This window comes from Podarcis raffonei, chromosome Z (genome assembly GCF_027172205.1).
Source record: "Podarcis raffonei isolate rPodRaf1 chromosome Z, rPodRaf1.pri, whole genome shotgun sequence".
In the NCBI taxonomy this organism is placed as follows: Eukaryota; Metazoa; Chordata; class Lepidosauria; order Squamata; family Lacertidae; genus Podarcis; species Podarcis raffonei.
In genome coordinates this window covers 20002929-20026025 of record NC_070621.1, presented here as the reverse complement: position 1 = coordinate 20026025, position 23097 = coordinate 20002929, and the positions used below count along the sequence as shown (strand labels likewise).

Sequence of the window (23097 nt, the reverse complement as noted above, 5' to 3'; positions counted from 1 at the left end):
TGGGGGAGTCATCTGATTGTTTGAGGGTGCCCTTTTCTGATCTTGCTGCAACTCTTGATATGGTGGAGACTGGAGAGGAGGCATTTGACAGGGATCCAAAAGGCCAGCTTCCCAACCTTTCACATCAGACCCTTCACCTTTCACTGCTCCCCCTCTGCCTGAGGATCCACCTGCCCTTTGCGAGGAAGTGACCTACTCACAGCAGAAAGGGCATCGTTCTACTTGGAGCAGACAGACAGAGACAACAGGCCACCAATCACCCACAGGTGTGGGGAGAAGAGATACAACAGCTGACAATAGAGAATCCTCAGCAGTGAATATCTGAACGTAAGTGCTGGATCAGGCCAATGGCCCACACAGTTCAGCATTCTGTCCTAAACAGCCAGATGCTCCAATGGGAAACCAGCAAGCAGGATCTGAGCAGGAGAGACAATGCTCTCCCCTCCTGTGGCTTCCAGCAACTTGCGGCATTCAGAAGCATTGCTGCCTCCATCTCAACAGCCCTCTCCTCCACAGATTTCTCAAATCCTCTTTCAAAGGCATCCAAATTGGTGGCCATCCCTGCCTCCTGTGGGAGGGAGTTCCAGAGATTAACTAAGCTCTGAGTAAAGAATGGATTTCTTTTTAGGTGTCCTAAATCCTCCAAATAGTCAAATCCTGGGATGTGGGGCCCAAAATGAAAGGGGCAGGTGATGCCCTGCTTGCCTCCACGGAAGCTGTTCTGATTGTTCTACCCACATACCTCTATGGCCATTAAGTCCCACATCCTTGCCCCCCCCCCCACATCGCAATCAGGCTCGTCACATTGAGCCCCCTGGTCCTGCTCTCCACCCCAAACAAGCATCCCATTAGGCTTCACCCCAGGATATAGGTGAAACTGACAGGCCCGCTTTTCATTTTCACGACCGCCAGAAGTGTTATGTTGTTAATGCAATCTTGTTATATTTACACTGCTGAAATGTTGTTCGTTTACAATGTGTTATATATTTGCTACTGTGTTGTTTTCCCATGGTGCTATTATGAAATTGCATTTGCAATGTTTGATTCTGAGATGCATTGCTGTTTTTCTCTGCTGCTTTGAAAAGCAGCAAACAAAGAAATCTGGAAGATTCAGGAAGTCCTAACACAGCACATAGTTAACCTGTGGTATTCCCTCACGCAGGAGGCAGTGATGGCCACCAACTTGCTTGGCTCTAAAAAAGGACTGAACGAATTCACAGAGGAGAGGGCAGCTGAGGACTAACTAGAAACAATGGCAATGTTCTGCCTCCGCAATCAGAGGTAATGATGCTTCAGTGCCAGATGCTGGGAGCTGCAGGAGGGGAGACTGTTACTGTGCTCGAATCCTGCTTGTGAATTTCCTATAGGCATCTGGATGGGCCACTGTGAGAAGAGGATGCCATCGACAGCCCTCTCCCCCATGTCTAATCTTCTTTCAAAGCCATCCACATTGGTGGCTATTGGGGCTTCCTAGGGGAGCAAGTTCCACAAATTAAATATGCACTGTGCTACGAAGTCCTTCCTTCTGTCTGTCCTGTATCTCCCAACACTCCGCCTCAGTGAATGTCCATGAGTTCCAGCATTTGAGGGGGAGAGGGGGCTTTTTCTCTCTCCACTTTCTCTAGGCCATGCATAATTTCATAAACATCTATTGTGCTGCCTCTTCCACACCTTTCCTCCAAACTAAAAGTGACCAAGCAGCAGGCTGTGTCTTTGCTCCCGCCTAAGATGCTCTCAAGTCCCCAGGCTGGCTTCATCGCTAGGAGGGAAATCCCAGATCTAACAAGTCCTTGTTCCTCCCGTATAAAGGAGCCCTTGAGAGAGATGTTGCACGCTGGGACTCTTTGCTCTTGAGAAGCAATGGCAGCTGTGGGGAAGCCGGCAAGCAGAAGTGGGGGTGGGGTAGGGGCGGGGGGGGCGGGTGAGACTCTCTCCGGAAAAGCATCCCTCGGCCATATAACTGGAGCAGGTGGCGGGGGCTGAACGGCATGGCAGCTGTGCAAACCCCAAGGAGCAACACAAGGCTCGGGTCTGTTCTAGACCTCACGACGGCCTGGGATGGCTCAACGCAGCAGACTTTTTGGTTTGGAGCAGAGGCAGCACGATAGAGATATTGTGTCTGGTTCTGGAGGAGGATAATGACCGGCTGGAAGGTGTGCAAGAGGAAGGCAGCCAAGAGGATGAAGGACCTGGAAACTAAGCCTTTCAAGGAAGGGTGGGAGTTCTATCATGACACCTTTTCTCCAAACTACAAAGTCCCAAATGTTGCAACTGTTCTCTATCAAACACATATTCAATTCTCTCCCAAGTTACCCCTGCTGAATATGTGGAGACATTTCACCAAAAGGAAATGACATGGACTCCCCTATGAGGAACAGTTGCAGCGTTTGGGGCTTTTCAGTTTGGAGAAAAGACAATAGAAGAGACGTGGTAGACGTTTATAAATGGATGCAAAGCATTGAGGAAGGGGATAGAGAAATGTTTTGCTCCCTCTTTTCTAACACTGGAACTTGTGGACATCCCATGAAGCTTGTGTTGGAAAATTCAGGACAGATAAAAGAAAGTCCTTCTTCACACAGTGCAGTTAAACTATGGCACTCACTCCCCCAGGAAGCAGTGATGGCCACCAATTTGGATGGCTTTAAAAGATTGGGCAAATTCACAGAGGAGGAGAGGGCCACTGATGGCCAGCAGCCATGACAGAGTCTCTGCTCTGCTGCCAGAGGCAGCAACCATCCTAATAACAGTTGCTGGGAACCACAGGAGGGGAAAGGGCTCTTGTGCTCAAACCCTGCCTGAAGGTTTCATAGAGTCATAGAATTGTAGAGCTGGAAGGGATCCCGGGGGTCATCTAGTCCAACCCACTGAAATGCAAAAATCTCAACTAAAGCATCCATTGAGGCATCTGGTTAGCCACAGAAAAAAGAGGATGGCCTCTTTTGGCCTTGTCCAACAGGGCTGTTCTTATGTTCTTATGGAAGAAAAGCCAGCATTCAGTCCTCTAGACCAATGGGCTTTTACTGGTCCACACCAAAAACCTGCCTCAGACCCACAGCCTGCAACACGAAACCCACTTTTACATTTTGACTTTTGATTAATACTAACAATGCACACTGGTCATGCCAAAATTGTGACAGACGGAGCAGCACCCCTTAGTGTTGCTACAGAACACAAAGCAATGATATGGTGTGTGTTTTATGCTGAATCTGAGCGGAAAGGCTGAGAGGCCATTGAAAGTCAGTGATTTTTGCATTCTGGGTGGTCTTGATAGCCAAAGACCAGCCACATTCAACCTGCGCATGGGGGGGGGGACCGGACGGGGACGACAGGGACCTTTGAGGGGCCCAGCCTAGAGACTCACTCTGGACCCTGCCTGCAAGCACGGGACACAAACACACATTTCAGCTTGTGAATAGGGGTGGTGTTACATCTGATTTAGGATTAGGACTGGGATTTGGTTTGGGGCTGGGACAGGTTTAAGGCCAGAGCTGGGGCTTACCAGGATTTTGGGAACAGAATGTTTTTAAAGAAAGGGCTAGTGCTGTGATATTTTTATTGTAACAATACGTGTGTGTTTTAAAAAATATTTGATAGATAGACAGACAAGAGATACAGGCGCGCACGCACGCACACACACGCACACACACACGCACACACACCATTATGTGCATTCCACTCAAGTGAAACTGCATTTACATGCATCACTAAGAAATAAATAAATGATTTGAACCAGGAAATGGTGCCGAAAGAGCAGGAGAGAGCAGGGGAGCAGGGAAAACAGCTTGCACGGCCGCTCCAAGTGTCTCATTGCCGGCCCCCCCACTCACTCACTCTCTTTGGCCTTCTTCTTCCCGGCTATCAGGGTTCTCTTGCGGGGGGGGGGCATGCTCCATGCCTTCACAAGCCCCTCCCTCCCTTGCTCGTATCAATTGTGTTCCTTGGGCAGGGTTCGAAAGTCCCTCCGCCCTCCCTTGCCCTCTCTCTCGCCGCCTCACAAGAAGGGCAGCAACATTATTTCTTGAGGGTGGGGGAGAAACTAAATGAAAAGAAACCCGTCTCCAGCAACTTCCGAGACTAACAGGGAGATCACTGAGAGGCCCTGTAGTGGCGCTGGGCACCTGGAGCCATCCAGCTACAAACCCCCAGATCCAGTTTCTGATCATCAGAAGCAGGCAAGGGCACATCGCAGCCTGGGTGAAGGCGAATGGGATGGACGGTTATCAGCTGAAAGAGTGCTGCTTCCCAGCCTCTCTCAAAAGCACCCCTCCCCACATTACAAATTTCCCATATACGCGCGGAGTCCCTGAATGTAACCCCCGCGTAAGTGGGGGGACGCCTGTATATAAAAAAATTATACTAATGTTTGATTGCTTTTTTAATGGTTCCTTTTCCCTTCTCTGTTTCTAGCTGTTTCTCTTTTAGCTATAAAGCCACCTTGAGTCCCTGTCAGTGGGAAAAGGCGGGATATAAATATGAATATACTAATGAAAAGTAGTCGGGCAAAATAAGACCAGAGGGCAAACAGTGCAGCCGGGGAGACTCACAGGTGATGAAGTAGTCCTGGTGTCTCTTGAACTCCAGGCCCATGTAGTTGGGACTGAACTCCTGGAACTTGATGGTGAAGCGGATCTCCTGGTCAGGCCGGTTGCAGGTCACCAACACGTTGGGGTCCATGATGGTGCTGCAGGCGTCTGCCTGGCCACGCTTCACCAGGTAGAGCTTGTAGTACTCATAGGGCCTGGAGGACTCAGCCTTTGGGCAGATAATGTCCAGCTTGTCCCCAATTTCTGGGTAGATGATCAGTCCCTTTCCAGACACAAACCTGAGAAAGGAGAAGGAAAGATATTAGAGCAATGATGATTATGATGGTTGCAACCCAACCTCATACAATACAGAAATCACAATTGTTGTTGTTGTTGTTATCCCACTTTTCGCCTTAAGGTCCCAGGACAGGTAACATCATTAAAACAAAACATTAAAAGCAGTTTTTATAAATGTCCAAAATGTTACAGGGGGGTGGGGACATTTTTGACATTTTAAAAACTGCTTCTAATGTTGTGCTCACATGTACATATCTGGGTATAGATAACCTAATTGTCATAGGGGCTGCAATAAACTTGGTGCAGATGATCATTTATGGTGGACTCAGTCAGTAGAGCATGAGACTCTTAATCTCGGGGCTGTCGGTTTGAGCCCCGTGTTGGGCAAGATTTCTGCACTGCGGGAAGTTGGGCTATGATTATCCTCATGGTTCCTTTCAACTCTACTATTCTATGATATGATTCCATGGCAAGAGTTATCGAGGGATGAAGGCAAGGAGAAGGAAGAACTGAACATCAACTTAGGTTCTCAAAGGGTGTGACTCACTGCACTGGTGTGGCAGGAGAGGATGACAAGTGTGGAGGGGGAAATTCAAGGGCAATCAAATAAACATTTGAACATTTCAGTGTAGTAGTATAGTATGAATACACACACACACACACACAACCCAGAAACAGTATGAAAGATCAGAAGAGAGGAAGGCTTCTTTGTGTTGAAGAAGAGATGAGAATTTGTCTGCGTCAAATTAGACCTAATATAAATGAGATTGCCTGACAAATGCAAGCTCACACCTCTCATGGAGTTTGTAGACGTACTTAAGGTACATATGGAAGAGGCTCATTTATAATTACATTTTGGGAATGATTCATGTTCTTATGTCGCCACATTGTTTTATGCTTTCTGCATATCCCATGATCATATTATAAAGTAATCCTGTTCTATGGTATAATCAAGAACTGCTAGGAGCTGTTTCTTTTTTGCTTTCCAATGCATTTCTTATCAATAAAAAACTGGGTGTGGCACAAGCAAATTTTTATTCTGAAAGTGTGGCCCAGAGGAAAAAAAAGTTTGGAGAACACAGACTTAGGCTAATGACCATAATCTGCTCCTGGTGAAAGATAACTCAGGAACAGATGTGAAGGCAAAATTATCCTGACTGCTGCAGAGCAGAAACAGGGGCTCCAGGAGGGTGGGAGGAATAGTGGTGTGGGCCCAGACTGCTGGATGCACCCTCCCAGTCAGGCTGCGAGGCATTACCTCTTTCCTAAAGCAGGGGGGATGGGGGAGAAAGGGAGAGGAGGGGGAGAGAAAACACTTTCCACAAATGCACAACAAGGATGCAGAACTTAAGAATGGTTGAATGTAAGAATAGCCTTCTGGATCATGCCATTGGTCCATCTAGTCCAGTTCTCACAGGGGCCAAATGCCCCTAACATCTTAGGAACTGAGATAGACTGCCTCTGCAGCTGGAGGTTCCATAGGAGCTTGAGAAGAGTCCTGCTGGATAAGGCCAAAGGGGGACCATCCAGTCCAGCATTCTCTTTTCAAGGTGGCTCACGAGATGCTCATTATGGGAAACCAGAAAGCAGGGTCTGAGTAAAAAAGGCCTCTCCCCACATCAGTTTCCAGAAACTGGACTTCAGAATCATTTCTATAAGGTAAATATTTATTATCTGTTTGGAGCTGGGCTGTGTTTGTATTTCTGCTCCTCTAGCCTGTGATTCAGAATATGTTCAGAATGTCTGAAGGGGGATGTAGGAATCCTATAATTGTAGAGTTGGAAGAGACCCCCCAGGGTCATCTAGCCCAACCCCCTGTAGTGCAGGAATCACAGCCAATTGCAGAGAGGGCAAGAGAAAATAAGGTCTAGGTATGCAATGTTGCAGGTAACTATGACACGGAGCCCGTAACGCTGCCCAGAGCTTTTAAAAGGAAGTTGTTCAGAGTGTCCCCTCCTCACTGCCTTCCGACAAACCCCACCCATGTACAAAGGTCCCCTTCCATGCCTTTTGGCAGCCTGGTGACTCACCCACGAAACCACCCCACAGATCATGGGACTGAGGCCCGTTTCTCAGAAGCAGCTGATAAGGTGCGTAAGCGTTGTGCCCCAGCTCACAAGACTGAACACTCCTCCGTCCAAAGAAATGAAAGAAACAAAAACCCAGCAGTGGGAGAGATGGGAAGCAGAAGCTTCATTCCATCAGCTTTGCTGAAAACCCAGCTCTATCAGCCGCTGAATAGTTTAGAAACCAATGACAGAATTTTTATTTTTCCTCTTCCCTCCTCCTCCCTTTTTCTTGCGTGTGGTTTAAAAAAAAGAGAGACTGTAAGCCTGCGTGGGCAGGGACTGTCTCATTTTCACTGACTGCATGTAAGATGAAGAGCAGGGTGCAAATGCTCTGAATAAACAGATTAAAAATGCTTTGTTAACCCATGCATGTAGATGAAACACACTGGATATTCAAAAAACTCAATCCAGAATGCCAAATGCAGGGGTTGCAACACTCACATCCACAAAAATTAAGACAAATTTAAAGTAATTGTGGAGAGTTATACTCTGCAGGGATTATATTGCACAAATCCACAGCCCCAACCCTTGACCCAAACCCGTGGAGCTGGAACACAAGGAAGGAGAGGATTCTTTGCCCACCCACCCAAGGGTGGGTCCTATAAAGGATTTTTTAGCTGGGATTCCTGCATCGCAGGAGGTTGGACTAGATGAGCCTTAAGGTTGCTTCCATCACTACAGTATTTGTCTTCTGACTTTATGCATCACAATCCTGCGTGATTAACACCAGGGTTCTGTCCTGGGCCCAATGTGTGCACAACCTGAAAGGAGGAATTGAGAGCAACCAAGATGATAAAGGGTCTGGAAACCAAGCCTTAAGAAGAGGAACAGTTGAGAGAGCTGGCGATGATCAGCCTGGAGAAGAGGAGACTGAGAGATGGAATTACAGCCATCTTCAAATATATGAATGGCTGCCCCATGGAAGATGGAGCAAGCTTGTTTTCTGCTGCTCTGGGAGGATCTGAACCAACAGATTCAAATGACAAGAAAGGAGATTCTGGCCAAATGCTAGGAAGAACCTCCTAAGGGTAAGAGCTTTCTGACAGTGGAACAGACTCTCATAAGAGGTGGTGGGCTCTCCTTCCTTGGAGGTTTTTAAGCAGAGGTTGTATGGGCCACCTGCCAGGGATGCTTTAACAGAGATTCCAGCATTGCAGATGCTTGGACGAGATGACCCTTGGGGTCCCTTCAAACTCTACAATTCTATCTGTGTCCCAAAATCTTTGCTCCAGGTGATAAAACTCTGGCAGAAATGAAGGGAATGTAGACTGACTTAAACTAACTGGGAAAAGTCCACTCAGGCTTCCGGACATCAAATCCCACCCCTTTCAACACAGGAATCCCAGCTAAAATATCTTGGAAAGACAGGCCTTAACCTTTGCTTAAAATTCTCCAAAGGAGGAAGGTGTGCCTCCTTCTTCAAAGGTTGTCTGTTCCAAAGTCCAATGGATCTTACTGGGTCAACATATTCATCAAGCTGCCTACTAGCAAAATTCCCCTATATGCTTGTGTCCCCCCTCCCCCCTCTCAAAAAAAAAAAAGGTGTGGAGGGGGGCTCCTTGCTATTGCTTTTGGCCAGTGCTTGTGCTCAAGACCAACAGCCCTCCTTTCTCCAAAGACTCCTTTGTGCTCAAACTTGGGGGGCGGGGGACAGATATGGAAGCCTCTTTCACCTTGGAAGAAGGTTTCAGGTGCCAGGTGAGGATTTTCTAAGTTGTTCTTAGAGGTGTTTTCTGGTGGTTAAAGTGAAAGTGCCCCTTCTGAGACCACCGAGTTGAGTAAACAAAGAGAGCTCTGTTGGCCAAGGGGCCATGGGGGGCAGGCAGCAGACACTCTTGCAGAGAATAGGGGGGAGCGTTAAGGGCAATGGAGAGCCTGAAGCTCATCACGGGCAACCCAACCAAGTGGATAATAGAATCATCCCTGCATTGCATGGGGCTGGACTAGATGACCCCCAGGTTCCCTTCCAACCCTATGTTTCTATGATTCTATAAAAGCACAGAAATTCACAGCTTATTTAGCTGTGGTTCTTGCATTGGAGAGAGTTGGACTAGATGGCCCTTGGGGGTCCCTGCCAACTCTATGACTCCTCTGCTTGAAGATCTATACCTTAAGGCAATGGTTTTCCATAGTGGGTCCATGCAACCCGGGGTGCCAAAAAAGCGTGACTTGTGCAGTTTTGGGCACCGTGCAATCACAGGGGATGTGGGAGCGCAGCCCAAAAGTTGTGCATCTCAATTTTTACACTTGCATTTGTTGGAGGGTATGGTGGCACCATTCACATAAAAACTACCACAGAGATAACAGCATTTTAAAAAGTAGGGGGTCCATAGCTTGGCTTTTGAAAAACAGAGGGCCTACTGCCCTAAAGATAGCAAATGGGGCCCAACAGCTAATGGCTTATGACCATCAGCTTCTCATGGGGGCTCAGGATGAAATCTCTGAAGAGCGCGGAGCAATTCAGCTTTAATCCCCACTCACTCCACACAGTGGTTTACGGATTCCCAGAAGGGGCTTAAGCGGAATTCGATCTCACAGCCTAAGTGTTGCATCTGGCTTGATAATCTGGGGACTCCCAAGGATATACGTTAACAGATTGCGCTGGGACAATCCTGTCTCCATTAATAGAATCACAGGATTGTAGAGATGGAAGTGACCCCAAGGGTCATCAAGTCCAACCCCCTGCAACGCAGGAATCTCAGCTAAATCATGCATGACAGATGGTCATCCAACTTCTGCTTTAAAACCTCCAAGGAAGGAGAGCCCACCACCTCCCGAGGGAGTCTGTTCCACTGTCAAACAGCTCGTGCCGTCAGAAAGGTCTTCCTGGTGTTTAGTCAGAATCTCCTTTCTCATAACTTGATGCCATTGGTTTGGGTCCTACCCTCTGGAGCAGGAGAAAACAAGCTTGCTCCATCTTCCATGTGAAATCCCTTTGGATAAGTGAAGATGGTTATCGTATCTCCTTTCTTTCTCCTCTTTTCCAGGTTAAGCGTGCACAACTCCTTAAATCATTCCTTATAAGGCTTGGTTTCCAGACACTTGATCATCTTGGTTGCCTTCCTCTGCACAACTTCCAGCTTGTCAATATTCTTCTTAAATTGTGACACCCAGAACTGGACCCAGGACTCCTGGTGGGGGTCTGACCAATGCAGATTAGAGCCGTACTATGACCTTGGGACACAGGTGGCGCTGTGGGTTAAACTACAGAGCCTAGGACTTGCCGATCAGAAGGTAAGCAGTTCAACGGGGTGAGCTCCCGTTGCTCGGTCCCTGCTCCTGCCAACCTAGCAGTTTGAAAACACGTCAAAGTGCAAGTAGATAAATAGGTACCACTCCGGCGGGAAGGTAAACGGCATTTCCGTGCGCTGCTTTGGTTTGCCAGAAGCAGCTTAGTCATGCTGGCCACATGACCCAGAAGCTGTACCCCGGCTCCCTCGGCCAATAAAGCGAGATGAGCGCTGCAGCCCCAGAGTCAGCCACGACTGGACCTAATGGTCAGGGGTCCATTTACCTTTACTATGACCTTGATCAGGACACAAGACTTCTGTCAATACAGCCTAGAATAGCATTAGCTTCCCCCTTCCCCCAGCTGCTTCACACTGTTGACTTGTGTTCCGCTTGTGGCCTATTAAAACCCCAAGATTATTTTCACTTGTCCTACTGGCAAGCCAGGTGTCCCCCATCTTATATTTGTGCAACTGGTTCTTCCTGCCTAAGTGCAGAATCTTACATTTGTCCCAACCGAAATTCGTTTTGTTCATTTTGCCCCATTTCATAGGTTCTTACGGATCCTCCAGGCCAGAGTCTCTCTCTGTTCCTAGGTTGTTTGGAGCATTTCACCACTGTGAAAACCAGATGCTGGGCTTGATGGGCCATTGGTCTATTCCAGCAGCCTCTTCTTACATTCTTATGAAACTGGAGAGCAGCTGCTCTTAAAAGCATCCTATTTCTATAGAATTATTCCAATGCTTCTGCCTGTCCTTGGGTCCAGGATGCTGGGTTTGGGAACCACCAGAATGAATCAGAACAGCAACACTGTTTAATTTTTTGACTTCCTCTTCAGGCAGCTTGCTGGCTCCAAGTTCAGGATCTACCTAAAAAAAACCTTCTTATCCCCCTTTCCTGCCACCTTCTTCCTCCTCTGAGTCACAAACAACAATGGCATTAAAAAAAATTTTGGAATTGCTACCTCACCCGCTGATTTTCCATCTTCCTCCACCGACTCAACATTAATCCTCAGTCTTGCTTATTTTAGGGTGCTAAACCTCCCACAAAAGCAACCACAATCACCCAGCAGGTGACCATGTGTTTGTAATCAGCTCATGAATATTCACTGGCCTATTAGCATAACTGTACGTCTTGGGAATATATTTCCTAATGGGAATGAGTTTTATAAAGGGCGGGGCGGGGGGAGATGTTGAATCAAGCTCATCCAACAGGAAATAATGTCTCCAGAGGCAGCCTCATATTTTATACGGCACTGTAAAGAGCTTCTCTCAGCATTTCATCAGCACCTGATTTGAACACAAAGAGCTGAAAGGCTTCTCCCATCCATTCTCCTGCATTGCAAAAAAGGGTTAAATCACAGCAGCAAATGCCTTCTGAACTAAAGGCTTCAACACATTATTTCTGAGAGATGGCCCTTGCGGTTCCTTCCAACCATACAATCATACGACTGTCTTCCCCCATTTGAACCAACCTAGATTCTGCATTTATCATCTGAGGTCCGTCTCTGTGTGCCTCCTCTGGGAGAGGTTTGGAGAATGGCAACACAAGAACAGGCCTTTCCTGTGGTGGCTCCCCATTTGTGGGATGCTCTCCCCAACGAGGCTTGTCTGGCACCTTCACGACATATCTTTAGACACCAGGCAAAAACATTCCTCTTCTCCAAGGTTTTTGGCTATAGCCTTTAGAATGCGATGGGAAGGGAGAACTTTTGTTTGTTACTATGGTATGTATTTTTATACAGCTCCGTGATCTTCAGATGAAGGGAGGTTTGGAAAGAAAGAAAGAAAGAAAGAAAGAAAGAAAGAAAGAAAGAAAGAAAGAAAGAAAGACAGGCTTTGGAAGGTAGAGGATTCTCCTTCCTTGGAAGCTTTTCAACAGAGCTCAAATGCCTGTCTCTCAGGGATTCTTGAGCTGTGATTTGTGTACTGCAGAGGGTTGGATTGGAAGACCCTTGGGGGTCCCAATCTACAGTGCTATGATTCATTTGAGGTTTTTAAACAGAGGCTGGGTGACCATCTGTCCGGGATCCTTTAGCTGTGCTCCCTGCATTGCACGGGGCTGGATTAAATGGCCCACGGGGACAATTCCAATTCTCCAATTTTAGGTGAAATGCTGCTAGGTGTGGCAAGACACAGACACCCTGCTCCAAATCCAGCCCTCCAACCCCAATGCTCCAATTGTCTGGGGAGCAAGGGTGGTGGTTAAATACTCCTCTATTAATAAAGTCCAGGGAGCTAAGGAGAGGCTATGGGGCTGCCTTTGTCCCCTGCTGCCCTCTCTACTCGACCTGGACCCCTGGACCCCTCAGAGACACACTTTGAGGCCTTTCTTCCCCCTCCATGTTTTTTCACTTTTAACGAGGCTCAGAGACAAAAGGGGCCCACCTCCACGTCCTCCCTAAATGGATTTACAAGATGCATCAATGGGGCAGAAAAGAGGTTCCCTTGGCAACCCCTAAGCTCCCCCCTACACCCAAACTCAGCTCCCCTCCTCTTCTCAGCCCCAAACACAGAGATGTTTGGAAATCTGGGAGGAGGAAAATCCCTCGGTGGTTAAGGAAAACCTGATGCTTTGGTTAACCCCAGAAACCTCCCCCCCCCAATAAGCAGCTGCCATTTTGTTACTTGATTAAACCAACAATGCTCTCCATCCCCAATCACATTGGGGTCCCCTTTGTGTGCTTGAAAGGCACCTCATTTAAAAGGGGAAAAATAGGCATTGGGGTTCCAGGATTTTCCTCGTCTCTGCCCTCCCCCTGGATGCCCAAGCAAGAGAATTCTGGGAAGGAAGGAAGGAAAGAAAGAAAGAAAGAAAGAGCATGAAGACCTCCGTACGAGCTTCAGTAAGAGGGATAACAGCAGTGGAAGTGGACGCACAAGAAGCTGCAGCAACATATAGCAGTGATTCCTCCATTGGTGGGGGTTGGACTAGAAGACCCTTGGGGGTCCCTTCTAGTTCTAAAATTCCATGATACACAGAAAGTACCCAAGTGGAATACCCATGTGGAACAAGGGTTTGGAATTAGGGCCCAAGGGCTGACTTGTAAAGCCATTTCATAGAATCCTAGACTTGGAAGGAAGGGACCCCTAGGGTCATCTAGTCCAACCCCCTGCAATGCAGAGAGGGGAATACCAGCTCAGGAATTACAGAATCCTAGAGTTGGAGGGGAACTGGCCTATGGGACAGAAGATTTGGAAGTGGTGGCAGGATTGCACCCTTCACATAAGTAGAGGGCCATCAGATGGAAGAGGGGAAAGACTATCTATCTCAGCAAGGGCAGGGAGACCAAGGACCTAGGAGAGAAAGGGGCAGATCACATTATTGGAGAAAAAATGACAAAAGGGATGCAGTGGTTAAAGCTGGGTTCTCACAAAGATAAAATGAGGAATGGAACCTGGGAGAGACCAGGGTTCAAATCCCCACTCAGCCATGAAGCTAACCAGGAGTTCTATTTCCAGAGTGGTGGCAAATCTTGTTTCTGGGCTTTGCATTGTTTTGCAGACACCACCAACCACTTCAGTAAAATTCACACGTTCAGAGAGGCAACCACACTGCAGATGACATAGATATAACATAGACACATGCAAACACACCCTTCCTAAGCAAATCCAGGCAGTTCCCGATGTCATTCCAGAACACACACTCAGTAAAAAAAATTAAAAGTAAGCCTTAAGGGCTTTCTTCTGCAAAGGACCGGGGCTGAGACGCAGAGTGAGAGAGGATTCCCAGGCCAGGATCACACCCTCACGCCACAAGCCAGTCAAAGCCTCTGGGTAGCACAGAACCTCCCTGGAGACTGGGACCAGGGAGGAGAGACCAGCAGCTGCTTCAATAAGGCCTGTTCCTCTGGATCTTTGTATAAGGCAAGGACATAAAAAGAGCCCTCTAGATCAAACCAGCTGCCCATGTAATCCAGAATCCTCTTCTCACAGTGGCCAAATGCCACAGCAATTTACATATCTGGGTAGAAGGCTTCTGGGCCTGGAGGTTCCATAGCAGCACCAGAAGAGAGCTACTGGATCAGACCAAAGGGGCCCTTTAATGCAGAAATCACAACTAAAGAATCCCTGACAGATCACCTTCCTTCAGAAGGAAAAAAACCACCAATGAAGGAGAGATGAAGGTTGAAAATATTCCAAGAAACTTCACAAGATTATCTTCCAAGAGGCTGTTTTTGACCTGAAAGCAACTCTGCTTTGAAAATGATGCACAGAATTTAAGAAGCATAATTTTTTTAATGACATAGTAGAGCCAAGTGTTGGAGACCTCTGAATGTGGATTAGAAACTTTACTCCCTGGCAGGTTGCCGTCCAACCTCTGTTTGAAAACCTCCAATTGTATCACAGAATTGTAGAGCTTCATTCTGTTGCACACAGTGGCAGCATTAAGGGCAGGTGCTTCCGTCTTCCCATGGGCCTCTTAGAGCTGTGTGGGTGTCCTGGGTGTGGGGAAGGGTTTGGGTTTGACGAGGCAGCACTTTGAACTTTGCAAACAGGGTGTGAGCACGCAACGCATATATTACTGCAAGGGTTTGGCAACAGCATGCACAAGTCTTCAAAGTGCTGAAGGGCCATTTGATGGAGGACTGGAAACAGGTTTAAAAATAAAGCAGTGTGAACTTGATTGGCTGTGTGTCTCCTTTTCCAGACAAGCGTTGAGTAAGCCGCCTGAAGCTGGATCAAGACCAAGAGAGGACCAGTGCAGGCTTGCAAACTCACACTCCCTTGGGGCTGGTTCCGACAAAGATCTGTACTCAGCCTTAGCAAAGCCTAAGTTGGAATGCTGTTCTCCCCAACGCAGTCAAAGAACAAGGGGGGAAAGCTGGAAAAAACAGCAGTATACTTGACTGGAGGTTTGGAGAAAGTGATGGTGTAGGTGCACATTACTGAATATTACTGAAGAAGAGCTTGTTGGATCAGGCCAACGGCCCACCTCATCCGGCATCCTCTTCTCACAGTGGCTGAATACATAACTGTGGGGAAGCTGCAAGCAGGATTTGAGCCCAACAGCAACACTTTCCCCTCATGTCGTTTCCAGCAACTGATATTCAGAAGCACTGCTGCCTCCAACAGTGGAAGCAGAACTAGTAGCCATTTCATAGCCCTCTCCTCCATGAATTTGTCCAATGGTCTTTTGAAGCCATCCAAGTTGCTAGCCATCACTTCCTCCTGTGGGAGTGAGTTCCACAGTTTGACTATGTGCTGCATAAAGAAGGACTTCCTTTTATCCATCCTGAATCTTCTAACGTTCAGCTGCAATGGATGTCCACGAGTTCTAGTGCTATGAGAGAGGGACACTAGACTTCTGTGGATACAGCCTAGAATAGCATTAGCCTTTTTTGCTGCTGCATTACACTGTTGACTCATGTGGAGCTTGTGGTCTCCTAAGACCCTGAGATCGTTTCTGCATGTCATGCTGTCAAGCTAAGAATCACCCATCCTACATTTGCGCATCTGGTTACTCCTGCCTACTTGTGGAATCCTCCTTCGGTGCTTGTTTTTTCCTTTACATCCCAGTCTGGAGAGGGGACTCTCCCTTCTTTAGCAAGTTCTCATCTGCATCCAGACTCATGAGTACAGGGGAAAGAGCAGCCTGGAACTGGTCCCACAACCGCCCAGTATCAGTGAAAGTGCTTACTCCAACGTAAGCTCAACAACACATCGGATACCCAGACATAAATAACCATCACTCTAAGTGCCTTGTGTAAGAGTGAGATCATTCACAGGATTTTTAAAGCACCTGAAATGTGCTTCCAGACTGGATTGCTGCAATGCACTCTATGTGGAGCTGCCCTTGAAGACGACTCGGGAACTTCAGTGGGTTTGAGGTCAACAGTCAACATTATTTTCTCACTGCATCAGCTGCAGGAGAAATGCCGAGAGCAGAGGCGCCCTTTGTACATCATCTTCATAGACCTGATGAAGGCCTTTGACCTTATCAGCCAAGACACTACTCAACAAGATAGGGTACCCACCTAAGCTTCCACAAAAACATGTGCCAATATGACAGCCCATCGTCATCCACCTTCCCTGTAAAGAGCAGTGTGAAACAGGGCCATGTTCTCAGGCAAACCCTCTGCAGGATTTTCTTCTCCCTGTTGCTCTCAATATGCCTTCAGCTTGACAGAAGACAGTGTGTACATCTATTCAAAGAGGTTTGTTCAACCTGGCACATCGCTGCATCAAGACAAAAGTATGGCTGGTCCTTTTCTGAGAAATGTTTGCAGATGAAGCAGCCTTGACAGCACACTCCAAGGAAGCTCTACGGAGGCTTGTCAACCATTTTGACTAAGCCTACAGAGAGTTTGGCTTTACCGTCAGCCTGACAAAGACCAACATCGTCGTTAGCGCTCCATGCATCAGCATTGGTGACGACATGCTTGAGATGATAAATGATTTTGTGCTTCTGGGCTCCACCATAACCAGCAGCCTCTCCATTGATGCTTAGCTGGACAAGAGTACTAGCAAGGCAGCTCTGGCAATGGCTCACCTCTCCAAAAGGGTATCGGAGAATGTGATGCTAATGACCAATACCTAGATGAAGGTCTACCAGGCTTGTGTGTTGAGCATGCTGCTTTATGGAAATAAGTGGAGGGCAACCATCAGGAGCGATACCTCAACACCTTCCCCAAGATTTGGGGTATCGCATGGCAGGACAGGATTTCAAACAAAGATGTGCTCTCCCAAGCCCACAATCCCAGCATGTTTACACTCCTGTCTCAGTAACGTCTATGCTGGCTTGGTCATGTCCAAATGGAAGATGTTCTATGGGGAGCTTGCTTCAGGCACCAGGTCCATTGGCAGTTAACCTCTGTGTTACATAGATGTCTGAAAGCGAAATATGAAGGCTGGCAACATCAACCCCACCATTTGGGAATCCCTTGCAGACAACCACAGTGCCTGGAGACAGACAGGTCATGTATCTGCAGCAGTGACCAAAGGAGGAATGACCACTGGAAGGAGCACAGACAGAAGAAACTCCATGGTGCATCTCTAATGGTGAAACCAGATGCCTTCATCTGCCCCAGCTGCAACAAAACATCTCTCTCCCTTATCAGTCTCTAAATTTGGCTTGAATCCTAAATACCTGAAAGTATTCCCTAAAGTACCTCTCAGATGCTGAGATTGGCAGAGCTAGTCTTGGTATCCCTCCACTTTGGGTGGGAGGGCTGGCCAGGGGCCTTCCTTGTGGCGGCCCCTGAGCTGTGGAACACCTTTCCCACAGAGATGCATCAGGCACCATCATTGTACAGCTTCTGGAGAAAGATGAAGAGGCACCTCTTTACCCTGGTCTTTAAAGATCCTAAGAAGAGCCACTGGATCAGGCTAAAGGGGGCCCATCTAGTCCAGCACCCTGTTCTCACAGCAGCCAACCAGATGCACATTATGGGAAACACACAAGAAACACCTGAGTGTAAAAGCAACTGCCCCCTCCTGTGGTTTCCAGCAACTGGCATTCAGAAGCATCGCCGCCTCCAGCCCTGGAGGCAGAGCATAGCCACTCTGGCTAGTAGCCATTGACACCCGAGATGTGTGTTTTCAGAACCCACCCAATTCTTGTGAACATAATGCGGTTTAGCAGCTTTTAATTCTGTATTAAAAATTCTTGCAACCCACCCTGGGGCCCTGCTGGTGAAGCGTAGGTTAATAATTCAACAGCAACAGCAACAATTGACGGAGATCCACTTGAATCCCAAGGTTCCTGGCACGCCGTCAAACACACTTTTTCTTAGACCTCCAAGCTGTGCATTTGCTCTTTAACAACTTCTGGCCAGCAGCCCCACTACTTTCCCTTTCCTCCCCAAGTGAAATTCCAGAGCGCAATCCGCCTCCCAAATAAAGACTGGGTCCCTTTCCAGCACCTACCAGGCTAATTTCCTGGCCCAGCTACCAAGGGCTAATGACCACCATTGTCCACTCCGGATCCCCAGATTCCGTTTGTTCAGTCCTCGGCCTCCAAATAACCCAGCAGTTAATTATTTTCCGGCTCCAAACAAAGAGCTTCGCCTCCTGAAACTGGTCCAAAGTTTTTAGCAGCACCTCAGAAGAAGATGGCATGCTCTCCTTTGTTGGAGGCTTTTAAACAGACTTTGGATGGCCACCTGTCAGGGATTCCTGAGATGCGATTCCTGCACTGAAAGAGGTTGGACTGGATGACCATTGGGTCCCTTCCAACTCTACAATTCTCGGATTCTATGATTAATTGTAGGTTATTCAACAGAGGTTGGATGGCCGTCTGTCAGGGATTCTTCAGCTGTGACTCCTGCATTGCAGAGGACTAGACTTAATTGGGGGGGGCGCTTCCCAACCATACAATCCTATAACAGGAGTATGACCTCTCTATTCCACCTATCTCAGGTAATTCCCTCCCCCTCCCGATCCCCCCCCAAGGAGCTGGCTGCACAACGACCCTGCATGGAGTACAGCCCAATTAAGACTGGAGCCGGCTTCCCACCCCACCCCATCCTGACTTTCCTCCCAACGGGAAAGTGGGGGAGAAGTGGAAAGTGTCCGTCTGGCTCACCCCCTACCACATCCAGCAACCCCCTCACACACAAAAATATAAAATGGGCATGTCAATGTGATTATCTCCATCAATGGGTCCCCCATGCTGAGAATGAGGTAACAGGCAATTCAAAAGAGAGGCCTTTGTTAAGAGGTTTTGTGGGGTGTGGGGTTTAATGGGGGGGAGAACAAAAGAGGCTGATGAGAACTGACGGAAGCCTGAACAAAAACCGCCTGAACAAAACCCGTAAGGCAGCTGAATGCCGACATGGGGCGATAATTGGAAAAGTGAGACAATGAGGCGCTGGGCCTGGTTTTAAAGTCCCAGCCTGCCCAAGGAGGAGGTGGGGGTGGGGATGGGAGAAAAGACCCCAGGGCTCTGCTGAGATCGACAAGGAGGGAGGGAGCCCCCTACCCAAATACACAAAAGACTGGATTACTGCAAAGTGCTCTATGTGGGGCTTCCCTTCAGGATGCTGCAGGGTGATTGCTGACAGGAGTGAGGCCTTGTCAACATATGACACCTGTGCTCCAGAGATCTGCACTACTTGACCACTGGCTACCAGGCCAAGTTCAAGGTGCTACTGTTAGTTTATAAAGCCCTTAACAACTTGGGACCAGATTACACCTGCGCGATTGCCTGATCCCATATTTGCTCCCTCAACTGCTTCAACCAGTGGAACTGGCGAAGGTACAGGTGCTACGTAATCCTCACTCTGCTTCTGTAAAGACTTGATCCTTTAGTGCAGTAGCTCCTACGCTTTGAAACTCCCTGCCTATTCATATCAGGTAGGCTGCACTCTTTTCAGCGCATGCAAAAACACTCCTGTTTATGGACAAGCCTGCTTGTCTTTGCTTACAAAGTTTACAAGTAAGCCTTGCTTACAAAGTTGATGCATGTCGTAAGCTGTTCTCAGTCTATTGTTACTTTAACTTAATGAGAATTAAATTATTGTTGTTGATTTGTCTTATTGATAATTCTATTGTTTTATAGTTTTCTGTAAACCACTTGAAGTGTTTCTTCTTCTTCTTTTAATCTTCTTTTAATTATGCAGTGCATAATTTTATGAAATAAATAAATAAACAACATTTCTCCCCTGCAAATGTGAACTTGCTGAAGAAAGGAGATTCCCTACCCCAGACTGGGAAGGAAAGGAAAAAGCAAGCACAGAGAAGGGTTTTTGCACCTGGGCAGGAATAAATCAGATGCACAAATATAAGATGCGGGGCCACCTGGCTTGAAAGAAGGACATGTGGAAAAGATTCAGGGGCCCTATTAGGCTACAAGGTCAATATGATTCAATAGTGTGTTGTATCAGCAAAAAAAAAAAAGGCTAGTGCAATTCTAGGCTGTATTGTCAGAAGTGCACTGTCCAGATTAAAGGCAATAAAGTCCAACAGAAATAGTAGTAGTAGAAGAAGAAAAATCTGATGATTCCAAAATCTGGCTACTACTGTCCCAAAGGAATTGACAGCAGGCTCATCAAATTTTCAGGGGACACCAATCTGGGAGGGGTAACCAATACTGCAGAAGATAGAATGAGGACTCAGGATGACCTTAACAGTTAATAACAATAACTCTCCTTCATTGGAAGCTTTAAAACAGAGGTTGGGTGGCCACCTGTCAGAGAGATTCATGAGCTGTGATCCCTGCATTGTAGGGGGCTTCTCTAGATGACTGTTGGAACTCCCTCCCAACTCTACAATTCCATGACTCTATATTCTATAAGGGAAACCAGAAGTCCTCTTCTCTCTCCACCCTAAACTGCATCCAAAAGCACAAAGCTTCCCAAGCTCCCTGGTTATGCTTTCAGAAAGCACAAAGGAGAATGTGCTTTACGCACACGCACACATGTTCTGGCTCTTCTTGCAGGCTCCCCGCCAGAGAAAACCTTTCCCCGTCCCTCACCCAAAATTCCAAATGAGCATAGATTCCTTTGCAAAGCAGCAGGGCTCCAAACACCAGTTAAATGATCTGACAGAAGGGGATCAGGTTCCTCTGTTTGCATTTGGCTTATGAAGGCCTATGGAGCCCCTTCTCCAATGATTTTCGGGGGGGGGGAGGGAAGGTTAGATGGGAAGGTGGCTCGACCCAGCATGATTCCCCCTCCTTACTTGACCCCCAAGAGAAAGCCAAAGAGGAAGGCAGCGCACACACACACACACGCACACACACACACACACACACACACACACACACATCCAGCTTCCAAAGCAAAGAATTTCTTTGGCATCTAATGTCAGCATTGGCAGCTGAGCGCCTGGTTTGGAAGATGGGGTGAGTCTCGGCAGCAAAAGTAGTTGGGGAACTTGATTAGGAGTCTAGTCTCCAAAGAGTATTGTAAGAACATAGAATCGTACAGTAAGAACTGACCCAGTAGGAACTGGCCAGTGGCTCATCTGGTCCAGCATACTCTTGTCACAGTGGCCAAATACCCCAAGCAACCTAGGAATCTATGGGACTGGAGATTCCACTACAGCAGGGGTCAGCAACCTAAGGCCGCGGCCCATGGGGGTCGTTTAACCAACCCCTGAGCCACCTGTTCGGCGAGTCCCCACGGCAATCGCATCTGCGCATGTGCAGATGCCGAAAACTGCGGGCACGTGCACTATTCGGCCCACAGAGGGATCTCCGCTGGAGTGAACCTTGTCGACCCCTGAACTACAGCATCGTAAGAGACCTGCAGAATAGGGCATCCTATTCTCACCATGGCCAAGCAGGAATTGAGCAGAAAAGAACTCTCCCCTCCTGTGGTTTCCAACAATTAGCATTGCTGCCTCCAAGCTAAGATGTCCAACATAGTCCTCCCCTTCCTCATCCAAACCCCACAACCCTGCAAGGTAGGTTAGGAGGCAGTAACTTGCCCCAAGTTCATACCTAGTAAGCTTCATGTCCAACTGGGGATTTGAACCCTGATCTCCAATGTCCGACCTAGTCCAAAACTCTGACCACTATACCACACACTCTCTCATTTTACCTCTAGTTGTTGTATGCTATTTTAAACTACTTTTAATGCTGCACTGCCATGAAACATTTAATGTAGCAGGGTGACAAAATTCACTGGAGTCATTTACAAAAAAAAAAACCTCCAACAGCCAGCTGCGGGGGGGGGGGGGAGAGCAGTGTTAGAAACTCAATATATTTAAGCTAATTGCCAAATGGCACCTTAAATCTATGTGTTACAGCTGCCAGAATGAGATGTCTTGGTGCCATTTTTCCCCTGGTGAAATTAGTTTTTGTTCATTTCATTTCTATACCACTATAAAGAAAAAATCTCAAAGTGGTTTATAACACATTAAAACACCAAATCAAACCATTCAGAATATTCAAGTTAAATATTTCAGTTCCTTCTCTAAATGTCATTTTACTTTCTCTATATTGATTTACCTAATTAATTTATAGAGATGCCCCATAGCAGAAGTACCCTAGGGAGTCACTGTGGTGTAGTGGTTAGTGTGTTAGCCTAGGACCTGGGAGATCAGGGTTCAAATCCCCAGTCATGAAGCTCACTGGGTGACTTTGGAATGAGTCGGTCACAGCCTTTTACCCTACCTCAGAGGGTCATTGTGGGGATTAACCTGGGGTGGGGTGGGGTGGGGGGTTGAACCCTTTACTTATTGGAGAAAATGGTGGGGTATAAATGCAATAAACAAGCTCTTCTGCTTACCTGCTTAAGAAAGCTGGAGGGGGAAGGCTAGATGGAGATGTCAGTCACCAATCCGGCATCCAGAGATCTCAACGTGGTCGCAATTGAACCTGCACCAGTAGCAAAATGCACCTGGTGCCTGGCTAACTTCAAACACTGGGGAGGAGATCCAAGTGTGGGCACCCCACCCCAAAAAATCTCCTTGCAATTCAACAGGTGGGAGAAAGCGGCAGGATGAACAACTCCCTCTCTAAGAGCAGACCATAATACCCCTTTTTGTCCCCTCCCTGAAGTAGCTTATGGCTTCTGATTTGGGAAAGGAGGGAGGAGAGAAGGGAAGGAGTAGTGCAGAATTCAGATAGGAGAAATGAGATTTATTCCAACACAGGGGAGAGTGGTTTGTTTTTTTGGCATGCCAAAGAGTCCTCCCCAGTTCTGAGGCCTCTCAGAACCTCAATGGGAAAATGGGGCAGAAACCTTTTTTTGTTTCTGCATCACACTGCCGACGAAAGTTAGGCTTGCAGTCCACTAAGACCCCCTAGATCATCTCGATCTCCCTACGGTGTTAGAAATTTCCCAAGTGCCAGGTGCATTTTGCGATTGGCATGGGTCCAACTGTGACCTCATGGAGATCTCTGAGTGCCAGGATGGTGACTGACATCTGCATTTGGCAGGCCCCTCCAATTTTCTTAACCAGGTAAGCAGAAGAGGTTGCTTATTGCATTCCTCTCCCACCTCTTTCTCCAAGGACTACATGGTTCAAGCCTCTCCCTACAGAGACCCTGTGAGGGAGGTTAGGATGTTGGGAGTGGCCCAAGGTTACCCA

At 47.6% G+C, this 23097-nt stretch overlaps 1 protein-coding gene across 3 annotated transcripts in view; it reads right to left on the bottom strand.

Annotated features, from left to right (window-relative positions):
* The window catches only part of EFNB1 (ephrin B1), a 68614-nt gene that overhangs the window by 21006 nt on the left and 24511 nt on the right, over nt 1-23097 (bottom strand). For all 3 annotated transcript variants that reach the window (XM_053374185.1, XM_053374183.1, XM_053374184.1), the window contains exon 2: nt 4545-4822. In XM_053374185.1, coding sequence (XP_053230160.1) covers nt 4545-4822 — 278 coding nt within the window. The remainder of the gene's footprint in view (nt 1-4544; nt 4823-23097) is intronic.